A 25118-nucleotide genomic window follows, 5' to 3' on the forward strand; every position below is an offset into this window, starting at 1 on the left:
TAAGATATGACCACTGACATACAATGCAGGAACTATAGGTACCGCAGCTCAGTAGTATAGTGGACAGCACTACAATCCCAGCTACTGGTGGGTGAGGTCAGCCAGGACTGCACAGCTTAAAGGGCTGGAAAGGTAGCTGGGCTGCATAGTGCCTTCCTAGATTGTGCAAGGCTCCAGCTTTTACATTCTACCAAGGTTACCTTTCCACCTTTGCTTCCAAATTTCCTTCATTAACCTACAAGAGCGTCAGCTGTCTAATGTAAACAGATGTAATAGGCTCCACCTAATGGGGCTATTGTAATTTCTAAACGAAACAGGGTGTGAACGCTTCATTAAAGTCCACAGCACAGAAGGGAACTCCTTGGGCTCTCCCGGTTGCTCTCCTCAGATGCAAGGAATGTTGGGTCCACCACTACCTCAGAAGGAAAGAAGAAACACACAAACCAAACTAAGGGGGTGGGACAGAAGAGGTAATAAGTATGCAACACAGACACTTAAGTGTTTATGCTGACACTAAATGTTTATGCAAACTATCCAAAACTTTAAATTAGGAAATGGCTTAGATGGAAACGCACAGTCCTCTGGAAAGGGGGAGCTGGTTCACAGGCAATACAGAATTGAAACCAATTTTCCAGTCTTCCACTACACAGGCATCAAAAGTGAGGTACTCCCTCTTATTTGTTCTGAATGACATCAAATGAGTACCAAGAAACACAATCTAATGTGTGGTTAAAATTAAAGGAGGGCAGACTCAAGATAAAACAAGGCCTGTGATTGGACAGTAAAAAGTAGGGTGGGGATAGAGTTTTGGAAAGAGGTGAGAAGGAGAGAGGAGAGGCAAGATGGAAGAAAACAAAGATCAATCTCTAAGTAGCTTTAATTAACCATGGGTAGTTGTGAATATCTTACAAGGGATGGATTATTATAGGATAGTTTGTTTTATCTAGGTAGGTAGATTCTATCATAACAATTGACTTTTAGTTTATTGTGTGCATGTTTCATGGAATGAAAATTCACCGAGATAAATTCAATTGATAAATCTGATTGTTAAATTACAAGTTTCTAGAGTTTTCATCTTGTCAGGCTGGTGTGAGTTGTAACGGAGACCACAGGGCATGGTTGCTAGGAATGTAAACAGAATAGCGGCAGAGAACTGTAAGAGGGTGGCCACCACTGAGACCAGGGGGCGGTTTCAGGGAATGTGAGCAGAGTTCCGGCTGGGAGAGAGACTAGCCAAGAGGGCAGCTGCCACTGGAACTGGTTGCCGCTGAGATGAATAAACCCCAATATTGCCATATGGATCAACGATGCTGGCTATAGCGAGGGTTTATTCCCCACTTTAATATTTACTGCTACACTAATGTTGTTTATACTATTTCTATAAATATAGGTAGTGAGTTTTAATCAGATCTGGCAGAGTTATCAGGAGCCACAGCATTCTAAGTAAATTCAGACAACATGTAGGAACTAAAGCGAGAAAACACAATCAGGTCAGGGTACTCACACTGTAAGTCATTTGTGGAAAATTTAGTTGTGACACAGCTTCAGGCAACAAGAGAACATTGAGGAGAAGGAAGCATGGAGAATAGGCTACACATCCATTGGCTCTGGTTCTTGCCCAGTCTCCGAAACAGATCATTATGTACACACACAAACACCCACTGTCCACAGCTCCTGCAGCAGGGAGGCTGCTCCCCATGGGGTTAGTGGAGACTCCTGTTGAGCAGTGACTTATGTAGCCTCTTTCCAACCTACTGCAGTTCAAAGTAGTTCAAGTGTTGCCTCGGGCGCCCCCAGCATCCTGCCTCATCAGTCAGAACCAGCTAGATGTGGGTAAAACAAAAAGTCTCAAACATGCACCTCATTCCCACACTATCTGATTGGTATTAACTAGTGGTGAATATCTTTTGGTCTGGTCCTCCAAGAAATTAAACTTTTGCCAGTCATTGCCTTTTTAAATTTTTGAGTAAATATAAATACACTAGGTTAGAGTCACTCGTCTAAGCATCTCTGCCTGTACACTTTGCAAGTACTGCTTTTTCAGTACTTAGGGAAAACCTTTACTAGGTAAGAACTGAGGAACAGACCCCTGAACCCTACACAAACCAGGGATTTGGGTCTATTCCTGACTGTATAACTCTCATAACCCTGAATATTTTAGCTGCCTCCTCCCGGGCCTGTTCTTAAGTCATCACATCCAAGCTCCAGGACCATTCCTTAGCTTTCTAAAGCTACAGAGCTGCCTACTGTAGCATTTTACACGGATGAAATCATCTGTCTCCTAACATTATGTTTAAGACTCATACATACTGTAACATGAATCAGCAACTCTTTCTGCAATAAAAACTTCTAAGATATGGGTATACACAATTGATTTACCTGTTATGAATACTTGGAACTAAATGCTTTTATGTAAGACCATTTTCATAAGTACATCCTTACTGGAGGAACAAATCAGAATCACTCTCTAAAGACAAAAAACAATTTCTTCAGAGTATTTCTGTCTAAACTACAGCATTCTAAATCACTGAGTTTCACACCCTTACTAATTACTATCTAGTTTGGTCTAAGGTTAGGACCTCACATATAACTACTCACCAATACCAACTTATGCCAGCTCTTTCTTGAAGACAGAGACATTGCCTGCACTGTACTTGGCATAGGACTTGATCCCTAGGAGAGTCTCAGAATCACTCATCAACTAAGTATCAAGCACTGGTTACCAAGCCAGCTAGCACTAAATCTGTATTACTGTCTAACACAAAGAATACAAATAAGTAAAACATTATACTATATCAGCAACACACTTAAAAATTCCTCTCCAACGCTGGGTGTCCTGCCGTAGGAAAGGGTAAACTGTTCTACAAACACCACTGGAAGAACAGGCACTGAAAGTATTTGTCTCAGAATCCTAAACAGGCAGAAGGAAATGGCTTCAACAGATGATTCCTAAGGACCTCCTGACTCCTTCCTCCATCCTGTGCATAGGTAAAAGAGTCGGACGCCTTGGGAATAGCCAATGTATAGTCCTAACAAATCTACCTGGGTGGGTGCACTGATACCCTAAGTATTAGCTCATGTAGTCACTCAAATTTAGTTTGATAAAATAACATTCAATCCCTCTTTCAAGGAGACAAAGTAAGTAAATTATGTTTTTAAAGTTCCTCAAATTGTTCTCAACATAACTCTTTTCCTTGCATAAGACATCCCATCACACGTGGCTGTGATCACTAGTGCTGACTAGCAAGTCAATGTTTGGAGAACTACAGCTACTGCTCAAGTTCAGTATGTACAACAAACAGCTGGCACTTCCTGTCTAAGGAGAACATTGAGAATCTTTTTAGGAAGAAATACTGTTTGGACACAACACACTGAAGTTCAGTGTTTTGCTTGTGAAACTTAAGATACACTAGTGGGCCAGAAGTCTGTTTGCAGGGTGTTCCCAATGATTTACAGCACACAGTGTAACAAGATAGGATAGATGGCTACTCTGAACAGTAAAGTAAAACAGAAAAGAGGTAGAGGGTAGAGTACTTTCTACACAAAGAGACGCTATCCCATAATAAAGAACCTAAATGTCCAGCTTTTCTATTTACTTATCCTATTTTTAAAAGCTAATAGCTGTAGATTGTCCTGAAGCTGTTTGTAGTTTAATGTTAATTCCACTTCCCCCAATAAGGGTGGCCCAGTCGCTCAAGAGGTGACTTCCCATTTTAATTAGTAAAATAAAGGAAAGCCAGTTACTGGGTGGTGCGAGGGAGGTGGAGAGGGCTGAGAGGTCTGAGGAGGTCAGAGGACAGAGGGGAAAGGTCTTTGCAACTTAGAGCTTCCCAAGGACCAGCTAGACCCAGGTGATATTGATTGGTGTTAAATAGCTATGAAGATTAAGGATTTTATAGGTCTAGTATCATATAGAAGGGCAGTTTGTATCTTTGTCTATTTGATGTAATCTTGTTGTGTAGAGGGTTTGTGGATTGAGAGTTGAATATATAAACCTATATGAAAAGCTATCGGGCTGTAGAGTTGTGTTTGTGAGATTTTGAAGTACAGAAACACCCTGGAACAGAGGCATAGAACAGGCGGTAGTAAACTGCCAAGGGAAGGGAGCTGCGCGGACAAGTTGGGCCGTGGTGGCTCGAACCGGGCGCCAGAGGTGCGCATGGCTCCGTATCAGGGTTGGGCCTGAGAAGTGAGACCTCAGGGCCAGTAATGAGATAAACCAATTATTATATTTTAATATTTACTGCAACAAATAGATACTGTTTATCCAAACCTTTGAAAGCAAAGGTTTATGCATGTAACGGAATTCAGTCTAGTAAAACACAGATACTGCTATGAGATCTAATTTTGAGCTACAGATAGATATACATTTCTCTAATTCCAAACTTTTAATAAACCATAATACAGAAACAATTCACCATTTCAACAAATCAGAAGAGGCAGAACAGACTCAGAAATGCTAATGTGCCTGACTCTTTCCATGAGTGCTGTCTATAAACACTCAGGTTGTCCACTGATAAAAACTTGCTTTATCCTCCAAGTACCACACTCATGAAACCACTTTTTCCAAGTGCCCATATTTAAACAAAGAACCAACCAACCAACCAACCAACCAACAAAAAACAACAAAAATTATCCACAAAACAATTCAATTAAATCCTATCCTTTGCTCCTCCAAACTCTCAAGATAGAGTCTCACTATGTAGCCTCACGGCTAGAACTAGTTCTGTAGAGCAGGCTGTCTCTGAACTCTGCCACCTGAGTGCTAGGATTAAGGACTCGTGCCATACACCCGGTACTGCCTGCTTCTGAATTAGTTTAAAATAAACAAGACGTCTCTCTCTATGCAGTGCACTTGTCACACATCACTGTGACTTCCTGGAGATGCACACACTGCACACAAATGAACACATATGGTAGTGAGTCTCACTGTTACTCGTGTAGCGAATGATCATTAATACAAAGCTCGGCAACAGAAGCGGTGCGCTATTACTTCACTGCCTTGGCCCCTCTGAGCACAAGCCCTGTTGTATACTGACCCAGATTCCTGTGTGGGAAGGAAGTTCACAATTTGTCATGCTTCCTTCTTTGAGACTCAACTGTTGCTACCTGCTGTGAGCTAGTCAAGATCTCGTTCTCTGAGCAGCAGTTTTTGGTGGGCGGGGAGGAAATATAGGGTTGAAGAGATAAACTTCAAAGCACACTGCCACCATACCTGACTGGTAAAGTTTTACTTTGTATAAGTGAGCGGATTCCAGCCTTACCTTCGAAGACATCTGTCATTTTGCAGATGTGGGCAAATGTGGCCCCAGTGGCCCAGGTGTATACCACATCCATCAGGTGAGGCTTGAATGAGCTTAAGTAAGTTTCTTCATCAATCTCCAGTTTTGCCTCTGCTGAAACTTTTGCAATCCTTTTAGCACATTCCTTTTAAGAAGAAAGGACAGAATTAAGATTCTTTACTGAATATCTCCCAAAGCACTGTTTCCTTAGGTTTTCAAAGAAAGATTCTACAAAATCACTTTTCTTTTAGGAGAGATAAAGATGTTCAGTATTGTCTCTGAGAGTTGGGTATCCTGAGCTTCTAAGCTGGCACAGGACTCGTGCTGGCAAGTCATGCCAGGGTCAAGCCTTCCCAGGGTATCAGTCCCCAGTGCTGGGCACACCCAGAGGTCGCTAACCTCTGTGCCAACCACACATTTACTACAAATCCTACAATTCACTAGACTTACCCAAACCCAGCAGCAGCATCTAACCTTATGTTTCTTGAACAGCGTCAGAAAGTCAAAACTACATGAGACTGTCTTAAAAGAGAACCAAAGGGCTACAGATGGCATAGCAGTTAAGAGCATGTTGCTTTTCCTGAGAATCAGCTGGGTTCCCCAACCACTGTGAGTCCTCCGGCTACAGGGAGCCCAGTGCCCTCTGGTGGCCTGTGTGGATACTTACACTCACCCACACACCACCCCCATATCCATGTCATTAGAAAATAACAAAACTAAATATTTAAAATTTCTTGAATGCTTTTCTAGAGGATCGAAGTGCAACTTCCAGTAAAAGGACAGAGGCTAAAAACCATTTGCAGTCCCAGGTCCAGGAGACCCATATGTGACACTCTCTTCCGACCTCCCTGGGCACTGAACAATGTGGTGTAGACATACACGAAAGCAAAACAACTCTATGCATGCATAAGATAAAAATAAACATAATTTAAAAAATTACCATGGCTGATACTGAGGAAGAAAATAAATAATAGAAATTCAGTTTGCCTAACTCACATTAGTTTGAAACCTACATTTACAAAGCCCATATATACTGTACAATAATGAAAGTAGGTGCTTAGTTACTAGAAAGCTTATAAAATATGACCAAAAGACACAACTAGAGTAAATGTGTTTATATTTCTCTGTGGAATGATGCCGTGCCATGACCAGCCTGTGAGTGGGGATTTTCATCATGACTGCTTACCTGCATTTGTCGGAGTGGTCCAGCTAACTGCTCTGTTAATTTGGGCATCTCACTAGACTACGATAAAGAAAAGGAAAATAAAATATGAAAACTCAAGCTTAAAGTACTATTTCTAGCTGAAATGAAATAAAGTTTTTCTATTCATTCATACCAAATTATAAGATTTCAATCATTAGCATTTGGAATTTCTAGTCAGCTATAGGTTTTCATATACAACACCACTATTCTTCTCATGGTTAATTATCACATTTCGGAAGAAAATACCACATTGCTAATATTGAAAACTGCAATACAAGCAATCTCTGAATACAGATGGAGCAGGGAAGAAAGCAAACACCGTAAAGAGTAGTGAAGCTATCATCAATAGTTTAATTGTGGTTTATTTATGAGTTTAGCTTCTAGAAAAGTTTGTAGAAAGTGAAAATGTAGGGTGAATACTGTCCTTAATCTTATATTTCTCAATGTTAATTAATATATCATTCAAATTTTAATTGAAATTAATATTTTTTTTTGTTTTTGATACATAGCTCAGACTGGCCTTGAACTCAGAAATTCACTTGCCTCTGCCTCTTGAGTCTTGGGATTCTAAAAGCATATGAACCAGGCCTGTCCGATTTCAATACTTTTAATAGTTTTTCTCAGTAGTAGAATTTGTTAATTTCTAACTTAAATAACAATTTAATCCATCACTATAACCAGTCAAAGAAAGCTACTTGACTTCTGTGATGGGTTCTTTCTGTTAAGGTGAGAAAATATGTGTCAGGATTTTAAAAAAAAAAAAAAAATGACATCACCATAAGAAAGTATGTTCAGGACTGTGAGGATTTAAAATAATGTGTGTGTGTGTGTGTCCTGCACACAAGCCGCACAAGTGCAAATTTGAGAAGATGCCCTTCAAGTGCCATGCAGGTTCTCACGTTCCGCCTTGTAAGCAACAGCGTCTGTTTGTCCATGTGTTAGCTAGGCTAGCTGTCCTCCAAGTGTCCTGAGATTCTTGTCTCACCTTCCATTCCCTAGGACTGTTAGGAATTCAGGCACCTGAACTGTAGGGTCTGGCTGAAAGGTTAATGTTCTAAAAGGCAACTACAGATTAGTTGGAATTAGCATCTGCATTAGTATACAGGACTTAATTTCAATTCAGTGGATGTGTGTAAACATGTTACATAAGACATCATAAACCAGGTTCCATATTATTCCTGTGAAAACAAAAGCTTCAATGGATCTGGTTGTCAGGAAAACTATATGGAATGAATGTTGAGAAATGCTACTGACAGCATCCCTTCACGAGCAAGTTACTGATCGACTTTCTGTCTTAGGGGCGGCAGGTGGAAGGCAAAGGTTCCAATCTGAGCAGAAGCGGTGCTCTCTGAATGTACGCATTCACTTCTTCACTTTCATTCGGGCATCAATGAAACTTCACACTGGAAAGGCTTTTCTATCCCTACTCATTCAAGTGAGAATCTGAAGCATCAGGTATGTCCACTCAGATGTTCAGCTTCTACCTTCTCCCACATGTCAGCCATGAGAAGTAAAGTTTCTGCAGCATCTCCAATGTCTAGATCTATGCACTGGGAACACTGAATGCTTAATACATTTTTGTGGATGTTGATTTTTATATTTGAAAGATTTATGTAATATTCAAAATTCTTTCAATGTTACAGAAACACTTTAAAATAGAAATTAGTGTGTTAAGCACATATCATCTATCATACCAAATTTTTAAATTATGTTTTTTGGCTTAATCATGTGACATATAAACATGAAAACAAGTCTTGTTATTAATAAATGTCCTTTATATGATTTAATCAAAACCAATGTATGAATAAATAAAGCACACTACATTAACTCACATTCTCTTGAAACACAAAACAGCTTAACAGTGCGGTCGCCTGTTCTGAAGAAAGGTCATTGAAAAGCCCATTAAACATCATCTCTGTTAGAAGGAGCTCATCAGCACTAAAAAGAGAGGAAATTTTACAAGTCACAAACAATCTTAACACGTAGTTTTTAGCAAAATGTATTATCTAATAATGAGAAACAATCTATAAGTATAACCAAGATTTTCAAAAGAAATGGTACTTTTCTATGTCAATATGTAAACAGTAGACATTAAACAGACACTTACAATATCCAAATGCGCATATCCATTCAAGTAACCATTTCTTAATGCTTATTTTGTTGGTGCAAAAAACTCTTTAAAAATTTTAAACTTCTAGTCACTTAGAATGTAATGAGAATTCTGTGTTTATTAACAACAGAAAATTTTTATTGGAAATTATATCTAGAAGGCACCTAACACTCACTCTGCACTTTAGCTGTTCCTGATCTGATGCTGCGCGTGAGTGTGGCCAAGACAGGTGAGACCCTGAATGAACCGAGTTCTGCTCATTCAGGTCAGTCTGAATGGGGACGAGCTCTGCTCTAGAGTTCAGTACACCCGCAGTGTTGTCTGGAGCACAGTAGGTGCAGGTCTCAGCACCAGCTCATTATTTTGGGCCCCTCATTTGATCATCAGGACAGTACTTTAATGAGGCCATGATCCTGCCCTGCAGCTATGGGTCACCGTCATATCTGCATTTACATCAGAAGATAAGACGTTCGCGACGACTAGATTACTAAGCAATGTTTTCAGTTTTTTAAAAATCTTTTCAACATTTCACCACATGAAGTATTCTGGAAACTTTGATATACTAGTCAAAAAACATGAAAAATCTATTGTTTCAAGTAATATTTTTTTCAGAAAATAAGATTCTTCCGGATCTTACTTCACAACAGTAAGTTCTTTCCCTTCAACAATTAATTCAATGAGTAAAAAATCTCATATTTCTATTTTTGTTCCCTTAAATATTTTCTTTTGTTTTTAAGTGGGTTAAGAATCTCATAAAACTCTATTGATGAAGGATTTATTAGATCAGTACAGTAATTATTAGAATATTTACTAATAACAAGGAGATAAAATTTTCTGTATATTTAAGAATATTTTATTATTGAAAGAATAAAGATGGGGCTGGAGTGATGGCTCAGTGGTTAGGAGCACTGACTGTTCTTCCAGAGGTCCGGAGTACGATTCCCAGCAACCACATGGTGGCTCACAACCATCTGTAATGGGATCTGGCACCCTCTTCTGGTGTCTGAAGAGAGCGACAGTGTACTCACATAAAAATAAAAAAAATTTTTTTAAAGAAGAAAGATGCAAACTGTTGATCTTTATCACTATAACTTCAAAGTAAGTCAAAAATTAGATCTGGGTCTGTAAAGGTAAACTGGGACCTAAGCCAAGCAAAAGCAGAAAACAGAAATGAGGCATGACCACTTCAAGAGAACAGTCTGCCTAGTGGGTGAGGAAGAGCAGAACCACGGCTGCACATGCCCCTGCCAGGCCTGCAGGCAGACGGCAGACACACAGCACGTTTCAGAAGGCGTCGGAGAACAGTGAGTAGGACCCTACAGAATGTGGGGTAATGGTCATACCAAGCAAAGGAAGCAGCATCTGTGGAAGTCGGAAGAGTCTAGAGAGGGAAGGCAAGAACACACAAAATTCTGAAATTTATTCTAAATAAAGAGGAATCATTGAAAAACTTCTACCAAATAGAATAATGTAAAAAACCTATACTTTGGACAGAGTACTGGTGTGTCTGTCATCCTTGGACAGGGCAAGGATGTTCCTGTATGGTTTCAATTTCAGTAGTGCTGCTGAAGTGAGATAGAAAGAACATTGATACTGTCTACAGAATATGTAGTAACTCTCAAGACATGATGAACAGTTAAAAGAGGGCAGTGCAATTATCTGGGAAGGAAAAAGAAGGAAAGCACTCAAGTCAGGGGCAGACTTTAGAATGACGGAAAAGAAAGATGGGATTCCTGACTGACTTAAAGCTTTTACAACATTTGAAGAAAAGTAATATACTTTGATATTGTTATTTTAATAAATAGAAATATATCAGGATAAAGTCAATACTCACTGTTCTGAGATGAAATCAGGCTGTATATCTAATTTCTACATTCATCACTCAACTCTAGGTATTATTTCTTTAACAGTACCTTAGTATATGAATCATTATTTACATCATGGTGAATACTCTAACTGTATAATAGTAGGAAAGCTGAAGAAAACGACCAAATCTAACTTAAAAGGCTTTATCTGGCTTGCTAACCAACTAAATGCATAATTTGTGTCAGTATTTAAAATGAAGATTAGACCTACAGTTCTAGATCCTTAGCTTCTCTGGCTGGGGAATCTAGCATCATGCCCTCTATACCAATGAGTGGGCACTTGGTTGACCGAGAGTTGTCTTCATCATCTTAGTCATTTCCAGTGCTGACATAGATAAACAGCAACAACAAGCCTGTTCCATAAATGCTCCAAACCAAACCATTTTCCAAGCCTGTGATTCTCTAAGGACATTTGAAAAAGTTTCAAAACTGTCCTCTCCACACTGAGAATGACACTGTAGGTTGTCCTGAAGCTGTTTGTATTTTAATGTTAATTCCACTTCCCAAAGAAGGGCTGCCCAGTCATATGACTCCAACTGAACCTTCCCATTTTAATTAGTAAAATAAAGGAAAGCCAGTGACTGGAAGGGACGAGGGAGGTAGAGAGAACTGAGAGGTCTGAGGAGGTCAGAGGACAGAGGGGAAGGTTGTTGCAAAATGGAGTTTGCCAAGAACCAGCTAGACCCAGGTGATATTGATTGGCATTAAATAGCTATAAACATTAAGAATTTTATAGGTCTAGCATCTCTTATAGAAGGGCAATTTGTATCTTTGTGTATTTGATGTAGTCTTGTTGTGTAGAAGGTTTGTAGATTGGGAGTTGAATATATAAACCTGTATGAAAAGCTAACGGCTGTAGAGTTTATTTATGTGGGATTTTGGGGTAGAGAAAAACCCAGGGACAGAGGCAGAGAACCGGCGGTAGAAAACCGCCAGGGAAGGGAGTTGAGCGTGGTGGTGCTTGGACAGGGCGCCAGAGGTTTGAGGGGCTCCGTATCAGGGTTGGGCCTGAGGAGTGAGACCTCAGGGCTGATAGAAAGATAAGCATTTTTATTTTTTAATATTTACTGCAACAGGACACCACTACATGAACAAAACCAGACACTGTCAGGAAGCTTTCTGCGGCTCATGGCCACCAGCCTATGACTTTCAAACGGAGGACACAGTCAGGTTAGCTTCTAAGGCCGGAACCACTGTCACGATGGAAAAACAACTAATGGATTTTAAAGATGGGCAAAAAAAAATGCTTTTCTTTTCTGTATCATCTTCTACAATTGCATCACCGTACAGTCTACCCCATATATGTGACAGCTTCGATTTATACAATATACATCTTAACAGTTCCCTAGTCTCGAGTAACCATTTCAAGTGTTAAATCATCACATGTGGCTAATGACCACACTGAACAGTCAAGGTACAGAACATTTTCATTATAGAAGGGAGTTCTGTGGGATAGCTGCTACGTTCCTATCAAGAGATGGGATTTTGTTTTCTATTTGACTCTAGGAGCATTTGTGACTTAGATGTAACCAAAAGATTGATTGTACTGCAGTAGAATCTCTAAGCTAGATTAAAAAACCCCATCAGAAAACAACTCTACCTCACTCTAGAGCCCTAAGCCTCCATGTGAGTAGAGTCACCATTCTGAGTTGGTCATGCTATGGAGATGCCCAACCTGATCCACCTGGAGGGGAAGAAGGAAAGAATGAACAGGAGAAAGATCTACCTATTCAAACACTACTTACTTTATAGAGTCTGCCAGGGTTTTACTCAATGGCTACCTCATTAGAACCAGGGCCTGTGTGTGGGGCTGGGGTGAGATGTACTGTGTGGTGGGAATCCTGAGCCAGAACCATGTGTCCAAACCATTCCTGAATTGCTAATGCAGAAAAATACAGCTGTCCTTTAGTACCCACGAGGTGTAAGTTTTAGGTAACACCAAGGAAACTAACACCCTGGAGTGTTCAAGAGCCTTAAACCTCTACACACACATTACTCATGTATTACTTACAGAACCAAGACAATGAAAATGCTACTTGAACAATTGTTCTGTACTGTGCAGGGAGTAAAGATTTAAGAAAAAGGACTAGGCTTAGGTTGTACATATGCATTTACTTTTTTTCAACCTACAAGTGAGCTGAATCTGTGGATGCAAAATAGAGCTGACTATATTTTTCCAAATTTAAGCTGCAGCTTATAATATGCCACTGTGGTATCTTACTTTAACCCCAGACTCGAATAAAACGTGCTCATTTTCTCGTGTTCCTCCATATATATATGAATTATGATCATTAGAGTTAAGTGTCAAGGCAGAACATTTCAAAGGATAAAAAAACTTCAAGATGATAAATAAAGAGATATAGCAAATACAAATTATATAGAAAAAAATCTCAACACACAAGAAAGTGTGTTTCATAGAAAATATAGCAACAGAGTAGCTAGAAATGCCTATGGTAATTACTGGGATCCATGAGACTTTTCTAATTTCTCAACTTCATGGTCCAAAATGTACTTAAAATGGAAGCATAATACCTTCATAACAGCTGTTTTCTAACAAGTATTGTTCATGTAAACTACAGAATGAATGTAATTTAAAACTCTCTGCAGAAGGACATTTTACCTGCTTATTTCACAAGCCACCCGTCCTTTCATCTCTATGACATCAGAAGACGTAGCGAAGCCCAGCCGTCTCAGAACACGCTTGCGACATTTGAGTTCATCCATTTGCAGAACAGTTCTTGCTTTCTTTAGTTCTCTCTTTGCAGACTTAATATCTAGTGCAATCTAGGGCATATAAAAGTGCAGACAGTTTAACAACGGATAGGGTAATGTGGGATAAACAACATCCCACATAAAAGTTGCTTAGTAAGGTCGTCCTTACTAAGACAAGCAAGGTCTTAAATCCCATCCCAGCACAACATAGTCATTTAATAATTGAAATTTTGAAGCAATTTCAAAAGGTAACAATATCAAACCTGCATTTTACTACTGACAAAACTGAGACACGATACTACACAAGCTCTTGAGTAATCCCAAGTTGAATTCAGCAAATAATACTAATCCATTGCTGCGAAAACAAGAGCTGTCATGTTCGTTTCTATGCTAGATGGCTGTATGGGAACTGGAATGACTACCAGGCATTTCAGGGAAGAAAGGTTAGAATTTCTTGTCTATGAAATGCCTACATAAACAGAGCCAAACGCTGTGGCAAAAATTGTAAGAGACATAAACCTTAAGTTAGAAAAGAGCCCAGTGGGTAAGGCTGTTCTGTAGCATCTCGATGAGACACCACTGTCTGCGCGCTGACAGAAATAAACCTATTACTAACCCCACTGTGTCTCCTCCGTGGAGCCCCTGACAATGTTACACACATGAGCGACCCTGAATCTCTATTGTGCTCTGCTGCCCTAGGTTTCACAGTGAATCCTGACTTACCAGCAATGGCTGTCAGGCTCCAGCACTTATAGTTTATGTAAAAGACACTTCAGACAATAAAACAGGACAAGAAAATAACATATTTAATGAAATGCACAGAACCCTACTATAAAAATTATTTCCAGGAGCTGGAGGAGAACACATGGAGGGTGCACACATGGAGGCACACATGCACCAAGACTCCAATTCTAGGGGACCCGCAACCCTCTTCAAGCCTGCTCCAGCACCAGGCATGCATGTGGCACACACACATGGGTAAACCATACACACATGGAAGAAAAATAAATAAAACTTTAAAATAATGTTTGTATCATACCTGTGCCTTTTTTTCACAAAGTGTATAGACAGTTTCCAAATTAGGATCGTTGTGAAGTGGGTGTGAGTACATTCGATGCTCAAAAGCCTCTACTTTCTGAATGACTTTTTTCAGTCCTTGATCTTGAATGCCCATATCATCGATAGGATCTAACAAAGGAACACCGTCGGGAAAACGCTTTTGAACTTCCTGAAATAAAATACACAAAACTCATTAATAAGGTTATCCTAAGCCATGTTCCTTTTGTGTTCATTTTTACTATGTCTGTGGCCACAAAAAGGACTCTACAAATGTTTTTCCCACAACTGGAGAACAATTATCCATGGCACTTGTTTTTAAAAAATTCCACTTTGGGGAAAGCGGGGCAGGATAAACCAGGGTCTTACTTTGCTGCACAGTTTATGCAACTTGACATTCTCCTGCCTCAACCTCCTGAGCTACAGATAAAATACCACCCAGCCTAAAAACTCCTTTTCAATTGCTATGCTACAAAACTTAGTGCCAACGGATATATATCCTCTAATATATCTAGCACTGTATAGCATAACCCACTAGTTCTGGTTGTGACAGGACTTACTAATAAAACTGCTACCATATGTTTAAGTTGGTGTAACATCTTGTCACCTTATGTAACTATCTTATGTACTTCATATCATTTTTACATGACTTGAGGCATTTCTAGCCTGGGCACTACTGAGTCAGAAACTGAACTTGGCAGCTGTTGTCCGAGCTACCTGGGAAGCCTAAGCACAGTGATTACTTGAGCTTAGGAGTCTGAGACCAACTTGGACAACAAAATGAGAGGTCTTATCTCAGGAAAAGAAACAAAGAGTACAAATCAGCCCTCCAGTCTTCACTGCCTCAGACAGCTGCATCTTCTTCTGCAATGCTAGCATCATCCCTGAGACAGGATAGTAATGGTCAACGTGAAAGAATTTGCCATACTGAGAGTCTTCAACTCTGGTGTAACTGGAGCTGCCTTCAATTCAGGCAAAACAGGTACTGTTGCTACCAATGACCTTCACTGGATTCAAAGTGTTCTACATGTTCCAGTATAAGTTCCTATATTCCATGGCACAGTTAAAGCCTGAGAACGAAAAACCTGTCATCAACTCGAAGACTATCTCCATTTTCCGGGAACAACATTCTGATAAAATTAAATTGGGGGATGCTGGTGCTGAGTATGTTGTGAAGTCTGTTGGTGTCTTCACTATTATAGTGTAGGCCAGGACCCACTTGAAGTGTGGCACAAAAGAGCTATCATCATTTCTGCCCCTTCTGCTGATGCCCCCACATTTGTGATGGATATACAACCACAAGTATGACAATTCATTTGTCAGGAACACCTTCTGCACCACCAACTGCTTAGAGCCTGATGACCAATGTCAACCATGACAACTTGGGAATCATGGAAGAGCATGATTCACGCCATCACTGCCACTCAGAAGACTGGAGATGAACGCTCTGGAAAGCTATGGGTCTGCCCAGCTTTTATTATCACTGCACCCACTGCTGCTGCCAAAGCTAGAGAAAGGAGTGGGAAGCTTACTAGATGGTCTTTTGTGTTCCTGCCTACAATGCATCCACTGTGGATCTGATATGCCACCAGGAGAAAGCTGCCAAGTACAATGATACCAAGAGGGTGGTAAAGCAGGCATTGAAGACCCACTAAAGGGCATTCTGGGCTGTGATGAGAACCAGGTTGTTTTCTGCAATTTAAATAATGATGCCCACTCTTCCATCCTTGATGATGGGCTGGAGTTGCTCTCACTTCCTTATGTGACAACAAACATGGCTACAGCAATAGTGGAAGACCTCAAGGTCCACATGTCCTCCAAAGAATAAGAAGCCCTGGACCACCCACCCCAGCAAGGACGGTGAGGAAGAAAGCACTTTAAGCTGCTGAGTTCCTCACCCTACTCAGCCCCCAACTGAGCATCTCTCCTCAGTTTCTATCACAGGGCACCCAAAAAAGGGGAGGGGCTTAGGAAGCCCCACTCTCTTGACTATGGTCAGTAACTTCATTGTATCCCCTATCCCTACTAAAGAATAAAAACCAAAACTGCAAAGGGTTTAAGTCACGAGCAATTTACCAGGTATGTTCTATTCAAAGGGAGAGGTATGTCATAGCAAAGTTATGTAATTTTATCTATGAACTTGACCAATCCTTTTTTTTTAACATTTATTTATTTTTATTTATATAAGTACACTGTTGCTATCTTCAGATACACACCAGAAGAGAGCACTGGATCCCATTACAGATGGTTGTGAGCCACCATGTAGTTGTTGGGAATTGAACTCAGGACCTCTAAAAGAGCAGTCAGTGCTCTTAACTGTTGAGCCATCTCTCCAGCTCACCAATCCTTCTTTTTAAGAAACCGAGTTATAAAGGTCTAAGTATAAAGACAAAGAAATACTACCCTCCCCCCAGACCCCAAAGGTTTCTCTGTGGAGTCCTGGCTCTGGCTGTCCTTGAGCTGAAACTCAAGAGATCTACCTCCTTAGTGCTGGGATTAAAGAAGTGCACCACCACCACCAGGCTAAAATTTTAGTTCTGAAGTTTTAAAATGTACAGTAAGACACAAGAGTGTCTCTCTAGTCCTCAAGTGAAGGGGTTCTTCTAGCGAGCTCATCTACAACTCTTCCTGTCTATCTGATGTGTACAGACAAACCTCAGACTATGTGACGCTCCTGCTGAAGTTAACATCTGACTGGAACATGGACTATACCAGGATGTTTCAGTAAGTCAGTCAAGCCAGGTAGCTGGTGATTTACCTCAATAAAAATCCACTCCAATTTAAACAGGAAAAAAAGAGGGGGTGGTAATGTTTTTCTGAAGAACAAAGTTAATCATTTTCCCCAGACAACTGCAGTATTGTGCTAAATGAAAAATAATCAAGTAAATATCTGTTCACAGTTGTGCTGTTCTTTTGAATCATGAGAAAAACATTTATTGGAGCAGTGTATTTAGTTTCCCTCCAGGTTACTTGCTAACAGACTGTTAGTGTCCACTATCATTACTGTATTAGGAGTATGTTCTTACAACAGTACTTACCATCTCCATAAACATTATTTAAAAAATTCTCAAGAGAAGCACTAATTTTAGGAAGCCCGCGGACCACAGCTTTGTTTGTACCCTACGAGCCAGAGAAATAATTCGGCAGGTAAGAGTACTTGCTGCTGAGGACCCAGGTTCATTTCCTAGTGCTACATGATGACTCACTCACAACCATCCAGCCCTCCAATTCCAGGGCATCCAAAACCCTCTCCTCTGACACAGCTGCAGGCACGTGTGCACACATACAAGGACATGCTCAGAGAACATAAAGAAATCTTTTAAAAGATTCCTACTCTAAAATGAAATCTATTTACCATTGTTTTCTCAAATTCTAGAGATTATTCTCGGTATAGTATGGTACAGTAAATGCTATTCAACTGTTCTAGCCAACCTTTTCATGTTTATGAATAAAAGATACTTTTTATAATCCAGTGAATATTAATAATGCAGTTTTATGAGTCTCCCTTCAGTAATAAACACTGTTGCTGTACTCGGGACATATCTACATGTAGTTCTACTGTGACTCATTATTATGTATTTGTGGTTTCTTCTGAAATATATAAAACATTTCAGTCACCTCTGGATGAATCCTATTTGTATAAAACTTATATCTAGGTTCTAAGTGGACATATGTACCTGTATGGACTTTAAGACACTCTGTCTGTTGTCCACGGGTCGAAGGTCTTTTGGAATGTAGAGCCTAACAGTGCTGATGGCAGACAGGAGATGCACCAAAACTGGAACAACCTACAAATATGACACTACGATTAAATTCCACATTTCCAAATTTGCATCCAGTGAAGAAAGCAGCTCTTACAGTCATGGGCATAAATAATTCTTGCAGACCAACTACTTACCACAAAGCCTAAATCTTAGTACACAATATGCAAATCTTAAGAGTCCCACGAATGGCACATCAAACAGAAGACCCTCTGCTCAGACCCCAGCTTAGTCATGATTGCATTCTAATTACTAGGTACTTTTAAACACATAAAAGTTGCACACGATTGCCCCTGTGTAAAAGGTTAATAAGTCGGGGAAGGAACGGGCAAGCTCCAGATGGACTGCAATGAGGTGAAGGAAAAAAAGAACTTAAAGAGAAGGTAACATAGTCAGGTAAGACTCAAATCTGTGTGAGATTATTCGGTTCTCTTTGTCAAATTTCCCTAGTAATTATCTTACAAACACCCTACTGAGACTTGAGATGATTTCGATGCTAAGATACCTTGAACCATCTAATTCAGAAAGTATGGCTGTATGTTCAGCATGACCACAATACAGGGATGGTACCTAAGATCTGAAGATGAAAAGGGCAGCACGAACCTGCATCTCTCCTTTCTCATCCGGCTTTGCTGGCTTTGCTGCCTCTGTAGCAGAGTTTTTCAGGCTTTCCTTGCTACAGCGCAGGAGTACTTCCACCACATACAAGGGATCCAGTTCGCCAGAATTGGGCTAGAAAGGCAGAATAGAGTGAAGTGCATTAACTCTGTGTGTACATTTCTCAGAATGTACATGACTGCATACACAGCCTAGTAAATGTTTACTTCATAGAATGTTGTCTCTAGTACCCATACAAGTAAAGTAAATAAATATTAAAAAAAAGTTGTTTCTATATCCTTCGGAGTGGTCTAGTCAATGGTAATGTATAGCTGCTTATTAATTCTAACATAATATCATGACCATGATACTGGTGATATCAAATATCAAGTTTCTAATGAATAGTTTGTAATAAAATTATGCCAAAATTTAAAAAGCAACAAAATCAGTAGTATCAAAAACCACATCAGGCTAGAGATGTCAGTGGTTAAGAGCACTGATTGCTCTTCCAGAAGTCCTGAGTTCAAATCCTAGCAAACACATGGTGGCTCACAACCATCTGTAATGGGATCCGATGCCCTCTTCTGCTGTGGCTGAAGACAGCTACAGTGTACTTATATATAATAAATAAATCTTAAAAAAGCAAAAACAAAAACCAAAATCTAAATCTATTTCTATCCCTATCAAGCAACATGCAAAATACTCTCTAATGCTTACAAGGTTCCATGTGATTTCATACCATGTGACAGTGCATTTTAGTTTTTATATTCTCTAAAATAAGATCGCCTAACATTCTCAGACGCAATCACATTTGACTGTCTGGTTTTAGGTTGTTTTGAGAAAAGGTTTTGGTCTATAGTTTCAGCTGCCCTTGAACTAAACTATTCCTTCACCCAATAGACAGGTTTTTTTCATTAAAATTCTTTTTCATACAATATATTTTGAACATTCTGCTGTAACTCTACGAGATTCATTACTTCTACCAGCCTCCCTAATTCTAACTTCATGTTCTCTCTCTGTCTGTCTGTCTGTCTCTCTCTCTCTCTCTCTCTCTCTCTCTCTCTCTCTCTCTCTCTCCCTCCAAAAAAAATCAAAACAAACAAATATCCAATAAACAAAACTGAGTACAAGAAACCTTAGAGGGGTTCGGGGTTGGTCCACTGTTCCTGGGCATGGGGCCTGCCTGCGTGTGGGTGACAACATGCAGCTACTGTGCACTGGAAAAAACTGGTTCCCCTTCCCAGCCAGCACTGCCTTCCCAGGACTACGGCCGCAGCCCTAAGCCACTACATGCACTTTAATTACAGTTTCTGTGATCCATGCTTTTAGTTTCAGTAAAAAATTTCTTCTCACTTTTAATAAAATATTTGAAAGATTTTGTTATTTTTACATAAACCTAAATAAAGGAAAGCTCTTTAGAAGGAATAAGGCATGACTGCTGGGCTCTACTCAGAACATTTTTTAAAAAGATGACATATTACAATGAAATATAACTTATTATTCTGCAAATAACTACTGATACCTTAACAAAAGTAACACAAATTCTGAAATACAAATCATAGGCACGATCATTAGATCCGTGTTTTCAAGCAAGGCAAACTTCACTTCCAGTATTTCCCCTCAAGAAAGAAAAGTAGCTTTTCCTCATCATGGATATTTAAAATTTTTAAAAAGTCCCAAAATATTTTCAGTTTGGTTAGGTAAAACTAAGTCTTTTTTACTCTGAAATCCTCTCTCTAATATACATGCAGCCTAGCTATTAAGTAAGCATTATACACAACAACCTAGGCAAACAGTGAAAACCAACTATCAATTTCTGCTGAGATTGTCATACTTTCCAAATGGAAAACAAACACCTCTAAGTAGAATGTAGTCTACAATCTAGAGAATGGATTAATTAAAAAGTGGGGGAGTACATAGTATACCCAGACAAAATAATCTGCTTAAACTGTGAGCTGGCCAGGAAAATGGCTCATAGGGTAAGGAATCTGATAACAAGTCTGAAGACCTGAGTTCTATCTTGAGGACCTGGAGTGGAAGGAAAAGAAGCAACTCCCAACAGCTGTCCACTGCACTTATGCTGAGTATGAGCACACACATAATTTGCATAATAATGCAAAAGTGTATACACATATTACACAATGTAAAAATGATGTAAAAGGCACAAAAATTAACGTATATATTAAGTAAGTAATATTTCAAAATTAATAAAATGTATTTCATAGTTTTAGTCATCAGAAGAACACATGCAGATTGGTGGAAAACTGAGATTCTCTATCAATTAAAACAGAAAATTACTATGTTGCACTCAAGTCTTCATTTTATCTTTGCCCAGAACTCTCAATACCTAGTGTACTACTTTTATATATGGGCTAAAGATTAACAGGCAAACAATATTTTTAGAACTTTGACTACTGGGAATTTACAGATACACTAAATAGGTATAATTTTTTTTCTTTTTTAAAAATGCAAGACCTTCCATTTCCTACAGTCCTGACTTGGTGGCATGACAGTATTGGAAAGAAACCAAAGACAGCCATTTATGGGGACTATATTAAAGAAGCACCAAGTCAAGAAAATCACTAAAAGATAGCAAATAATTGTGTTATCTCAGTTGAAACTACTAGTTCCTTTCATCCCTCTTCCCAGTTCACTGTGACAGAAATTTCAATGCAAGGCCCAAACTACAGGAGGACTCCCTTCCTTGTGGCTCTCTGTAGAGGGATAATTTTTCAGGAGCTAAAGGACATTAGCAGTTCTCATGCTTCTCTTAGTTACCTGGGGTTGAGACTAAGCACTAGGGTAGTGAGACAGTGATATAGTTCTCTTGGCTCAACCCCCAAAGGTCTCCCTAAGGTACAGAGCTACTACCATCCAGGATGCTGTGGATATATCCAAAGCCCAGTTCTCATCCTACTCCAGAAACAAGGACAAATGGTGGTGGACATTGGGCAGAATATTTGTACAGTAGTTATTATATTGTATTATATTTCTGTTTTCTGCTTACTACTGTCTTCTAAACAAATGAGCACAAGAATTTTATATCCAGTAACCCTGAAAATGTAATAAACTGGAAAATGGGATGAGTTTAACAATATCTCAAAAGTAGTCCTATAAATTAGTGATTGCTAATAAAGATAATTTAATGAAGGGTGTGTGCACACATATTTTCATGAATATAATATCACTGTTGTTACAAGCTTGGCAAAGAGCATTTATATCATCTAGTAGTACATCTGTCAGTTCGATGTTTATAGACAAACTCAATTTCTTCCTACCCATCCATTTCTTATGTTCTGTAAATGGTAGTCTCTATTCCTTGTATATTATTACTGTGTTGCTTTGAGATGTTTCCTTCAACGATATGCTACATTATGAAGGTTTTTGAGAATTCTGTCTTTACTCAATGAGACTCCACAAAGACTCTTTTGGGTTTCTGCAATATTCACAGGAGGAAATACAGAGACAAAGTCTGGAGCAGAGACAGAGATGGTAAAGGCCATCCAGAGATGCCCCACCTGGGGATCCAGCCCATATACAGCCTCCAAACCCAGACAATATTGCTGATGCCAAGAAGTGCATGCTGACAGGAGCCTGATATAGCTGTCTCCTGAGAGGTTCTGTCAGATAATGACAAATTAGGAGACAGATGTTCACAGCCAACTGTTGAACTGAGAACAGGGTCCACAGTGGAGGAGTTGGAGAAAGGATTGAAGGAGCTGAAGGGGTTTGCAACCCCATAAGAACAATACCAACTAACCAGAGCTCCCAGGACCTAATCTGTCGTGCGCCTCACGTCTCGCCGGCAGAAACAGGCGTGCAACAACAAGATTCTTCTGCAGACAACCTTTATTGTACAGCACTCTGAGCAGGGGACTTCCTGAGCAGGAAACTTCTCTCTGAGCAGGCGATCTCTCTAGGTGCTTGCCTGGTGAGATCTCCCTGGACAGGCGATCTCCCACGTGCTTGCCGTGTCTCTCTCTCTCTCTCTCTCTCTCTCTCTCTCTCTCGTCTCTCCCCACGTGCGATCTCCCTTACCGGGTCCCTCCCCACGTGTGATCTCCCTGCCATCCCTCCACGTGGGGTCTCCCGCAATCTCCCTAACGTGGGGGAGAAAAGCACTGCTTATATATGCCTAAGAGACTTGTGTTGCTACCTGATTGGTGCATCCTCCAGTAGCTCATTCACGTGCCCCGAAATTGGGCTATGACTTATGTGGTTGCCAAGCAACACGAGGGGAAAGGTTTTTGTAGGCTGAGTAATGGGCGGGAAGCTTCCTACATTTCTCCCTTTTCTCTTATATTCCAATTTATCCATTCTTTAGGTACCTCTACCATCTATCAGGTAGTAATCCAAAATGTATGCAGAAGAAAGATAAAAGTTACAATGATGTAAAGGCAGACCTTTGATTTTACTTTGTGTTGGACATCGAGTAATACCTGCTTTAGAAACTTCAAAGTTCAGAAAGTATTTCTGTGTAGCAAAACCCAAGATGGGCAGTCTGAGAAACAGGCTTTTTTTGTTTTTGTTGTTATTATGGTTTTTTTGTTTATTTGTTTGTTTTCCTGAAGAAATAATATAAACTGATTGTGTGGGATGGGATGGGGGTTCTTCCCAGTCAATGAATCCTTTTTTGAGAGATTAAAGAGGCTGAAGATAAGATCCCCAATATTAAGGGAACTAACTAGCTCCCTGGGCATCGATATTCCTTACACAGCTGTTGTTTCAGATGTCAATTAGTTGCTTAGAATATAAACTAAATAATCCCATCCTTCAAACGACTTTAGGAGATCTGCAGCACCATTCAATCATGTGGTCCTTGAATAAGAGAGTACCTTCCCTTAAATGGAGAAGTTTGATCCCATTGAAGGCAATCTATCATTTATCATGCAGGGTGGATGAGATGGTTAATGGCTCTATTGATTTTTTTTTTTTCTGGTCCTGTTTTATGTCTAGCCTTTGAGAAATGTGAGGTTACACATGGGATCTATTTTACATTTGTTATTGATGTACCTTATGTTATTTTTATTCATCCCTGTTGTTTTTCAAAAGGAAAATTTCTATAGGTATAAAGTCTGGTTCTCTTCCTCCCTTGGTTCATCTTCCTCCTCCCCTTTTCTTCCTCCTTTGCCTCTTCTTCTCCATTCCAATACTACAGTTAGCTCTGGCACCCTTTTACTTTGACTAAAAAAAATTTGGAAAATAAAAAACGAAACACCCTAACTTTTACAACAAAGTCATATTTCAGAAATAGCCTCAGGTTATTTCTTTCCTTGTCCTCCTGTGCCTTACCTAAGTGCTTGCTTTTTTTTTTTCCCTTTGTTGGGGGGTAGGTCTTTATAGTCTTTAAATTCCTCCTTATTTTCGGTTCATATAGATCATGAACTAAAGGAAATATCATCTACCACAAACCAAAGATCTAAACTATTTTCAACAAGTAGCTTCAACACTACAAGGTTTGTGTATTTCAAGGCTAACTTAATTCCAAAGCTTAACTCTTACTGACCCCATGCTTAGCTGAAACAGAGAAGTCAGTCTATAATTTTAAAAGCAAACTCTCCATTTTAAAGATAAAACCAGATATGGAGACAGATTATCATGACTTGAGATTATTTACTAGTTTATCAAATAATGCCCACTGCAACTAAAACAGATACTACTACTATTTAAAAAGGCATATGACTGACTTATTTCAAGATCAGCCACTCTTCTAATAAATTAACAAGATATTTTATTTCATAGACAATAATTATTCCAAATTACTCATATAAATATCTGCCAAAATTTCCTTTATTAACGGCCCTCCATTATAAATGATCCTTAATGTTATAATTATCACCTTTAATTCTCTAATATTTCTAACATATACCTAAATCCAAAAAAACAGAAACTTACTTTTTTCCAATACTCAAAACTGAAAATGAAGAAAAAAAAAAGAAAACATGGTCTCATAAAATTAGAAGCAGTTGTCAGCAAACCTGTGTCCCTGCAGGGCCGCAGCTTACCTTGACATTTGACTTTTTTGAGAAGTTCACTACCACTCCCCAGCCGAAATCATCCCCTTCATTCTTCACCTGAGAAGAAAACAAGCAGACAAACTTGTGTTTATCTCCAAAATGAAATTAGAGCCTTCTATATCTACGTCACAGGCTAGGAAGGCTTTAAATTTCCCTAGTGAGTTTAAAAGATCACAGGCAGTAAATTAATTTTACAGTAAAAAAAAAAAAAAAAAAAAAAAAAAAAAAAAAAAACCCACTAGGTTTCCATTGGTTCTCGGGAATCTCTTATGTGACAAACATATGCTAAACAGAACATTACTTGTCCTGAGAATATTAAGTATTTTGTATCTACTGATCTGAGACTTAAAACTAGCTCATTTTTAGATAGTGTTTCATAATCAGGAAGCTTCGCGTAAGTCGTAAGTCAGGACCATGTGACACTGGTGAGATGACAGACCCGGACTGGTCCCTCCTAAAGCAGGAAGCACTTCACCAACATAAGCAAGTCTTTCATCAAAATCCCATACCGTAA

At 39.4% G+C, this 25118-nt stretch overlaps 1 protein-coding gene across 1 annotated transcript in view; it reads right to left on the reverse strand.

Annotated features, from left to right (window-relative positions):
* MTREX (Mtr4 exosome RNA helicase) overlaps positions 1 to 25118 on the reverse strand; it is a gene marked incomplete at its 5' end in the record, with an annotated part of 60868 nt that overhangs the window by 4329 nt on the left and 31421 nt on the right. The window contains 8 exons of the mRNA XM_080933715.1: positions 5265 to 5427; positions 6469 to 6525; positions 8319 to 8424; positions 13082 to 13245; positions 14213 to 14401; positions 17907 to 18017; positions 18594 to 18722; positions 24593 to 24661. Coding sequence (XP_080789841.1) covers positions 5265 to 5427; positions 6469 to 6525; positions 8319 to 8424; positions 13082 to 13245; positions 14213 to 14401; positions 17907 to 18017; positions 18594 to 18722; positions 24593 to 24661 — 988 coding nt within the window. The remainder of the gene's footprint in view (positions 1 to 5264; positions 5428 to 6468; positions 6526 to 8318; positions 8425 to 13081; positions 13246 to 14212; positions 14402 to 17906; positions 18018 to 18593; positions 18723 to 24592; positions 24662 to 25118) is intronic.

The sequence above is a fragment of the Micromys minutus genome (genome assembly GCF_963924665.1).
Source record: "Micromys minutus genome assembly, chromosome: 20".
Taxonomy (NCBI): Eukaryota; Metazoa; Chordata; class Mammalia; order Rodentia; family Muridae; genus Micromys; species Micromys minutus.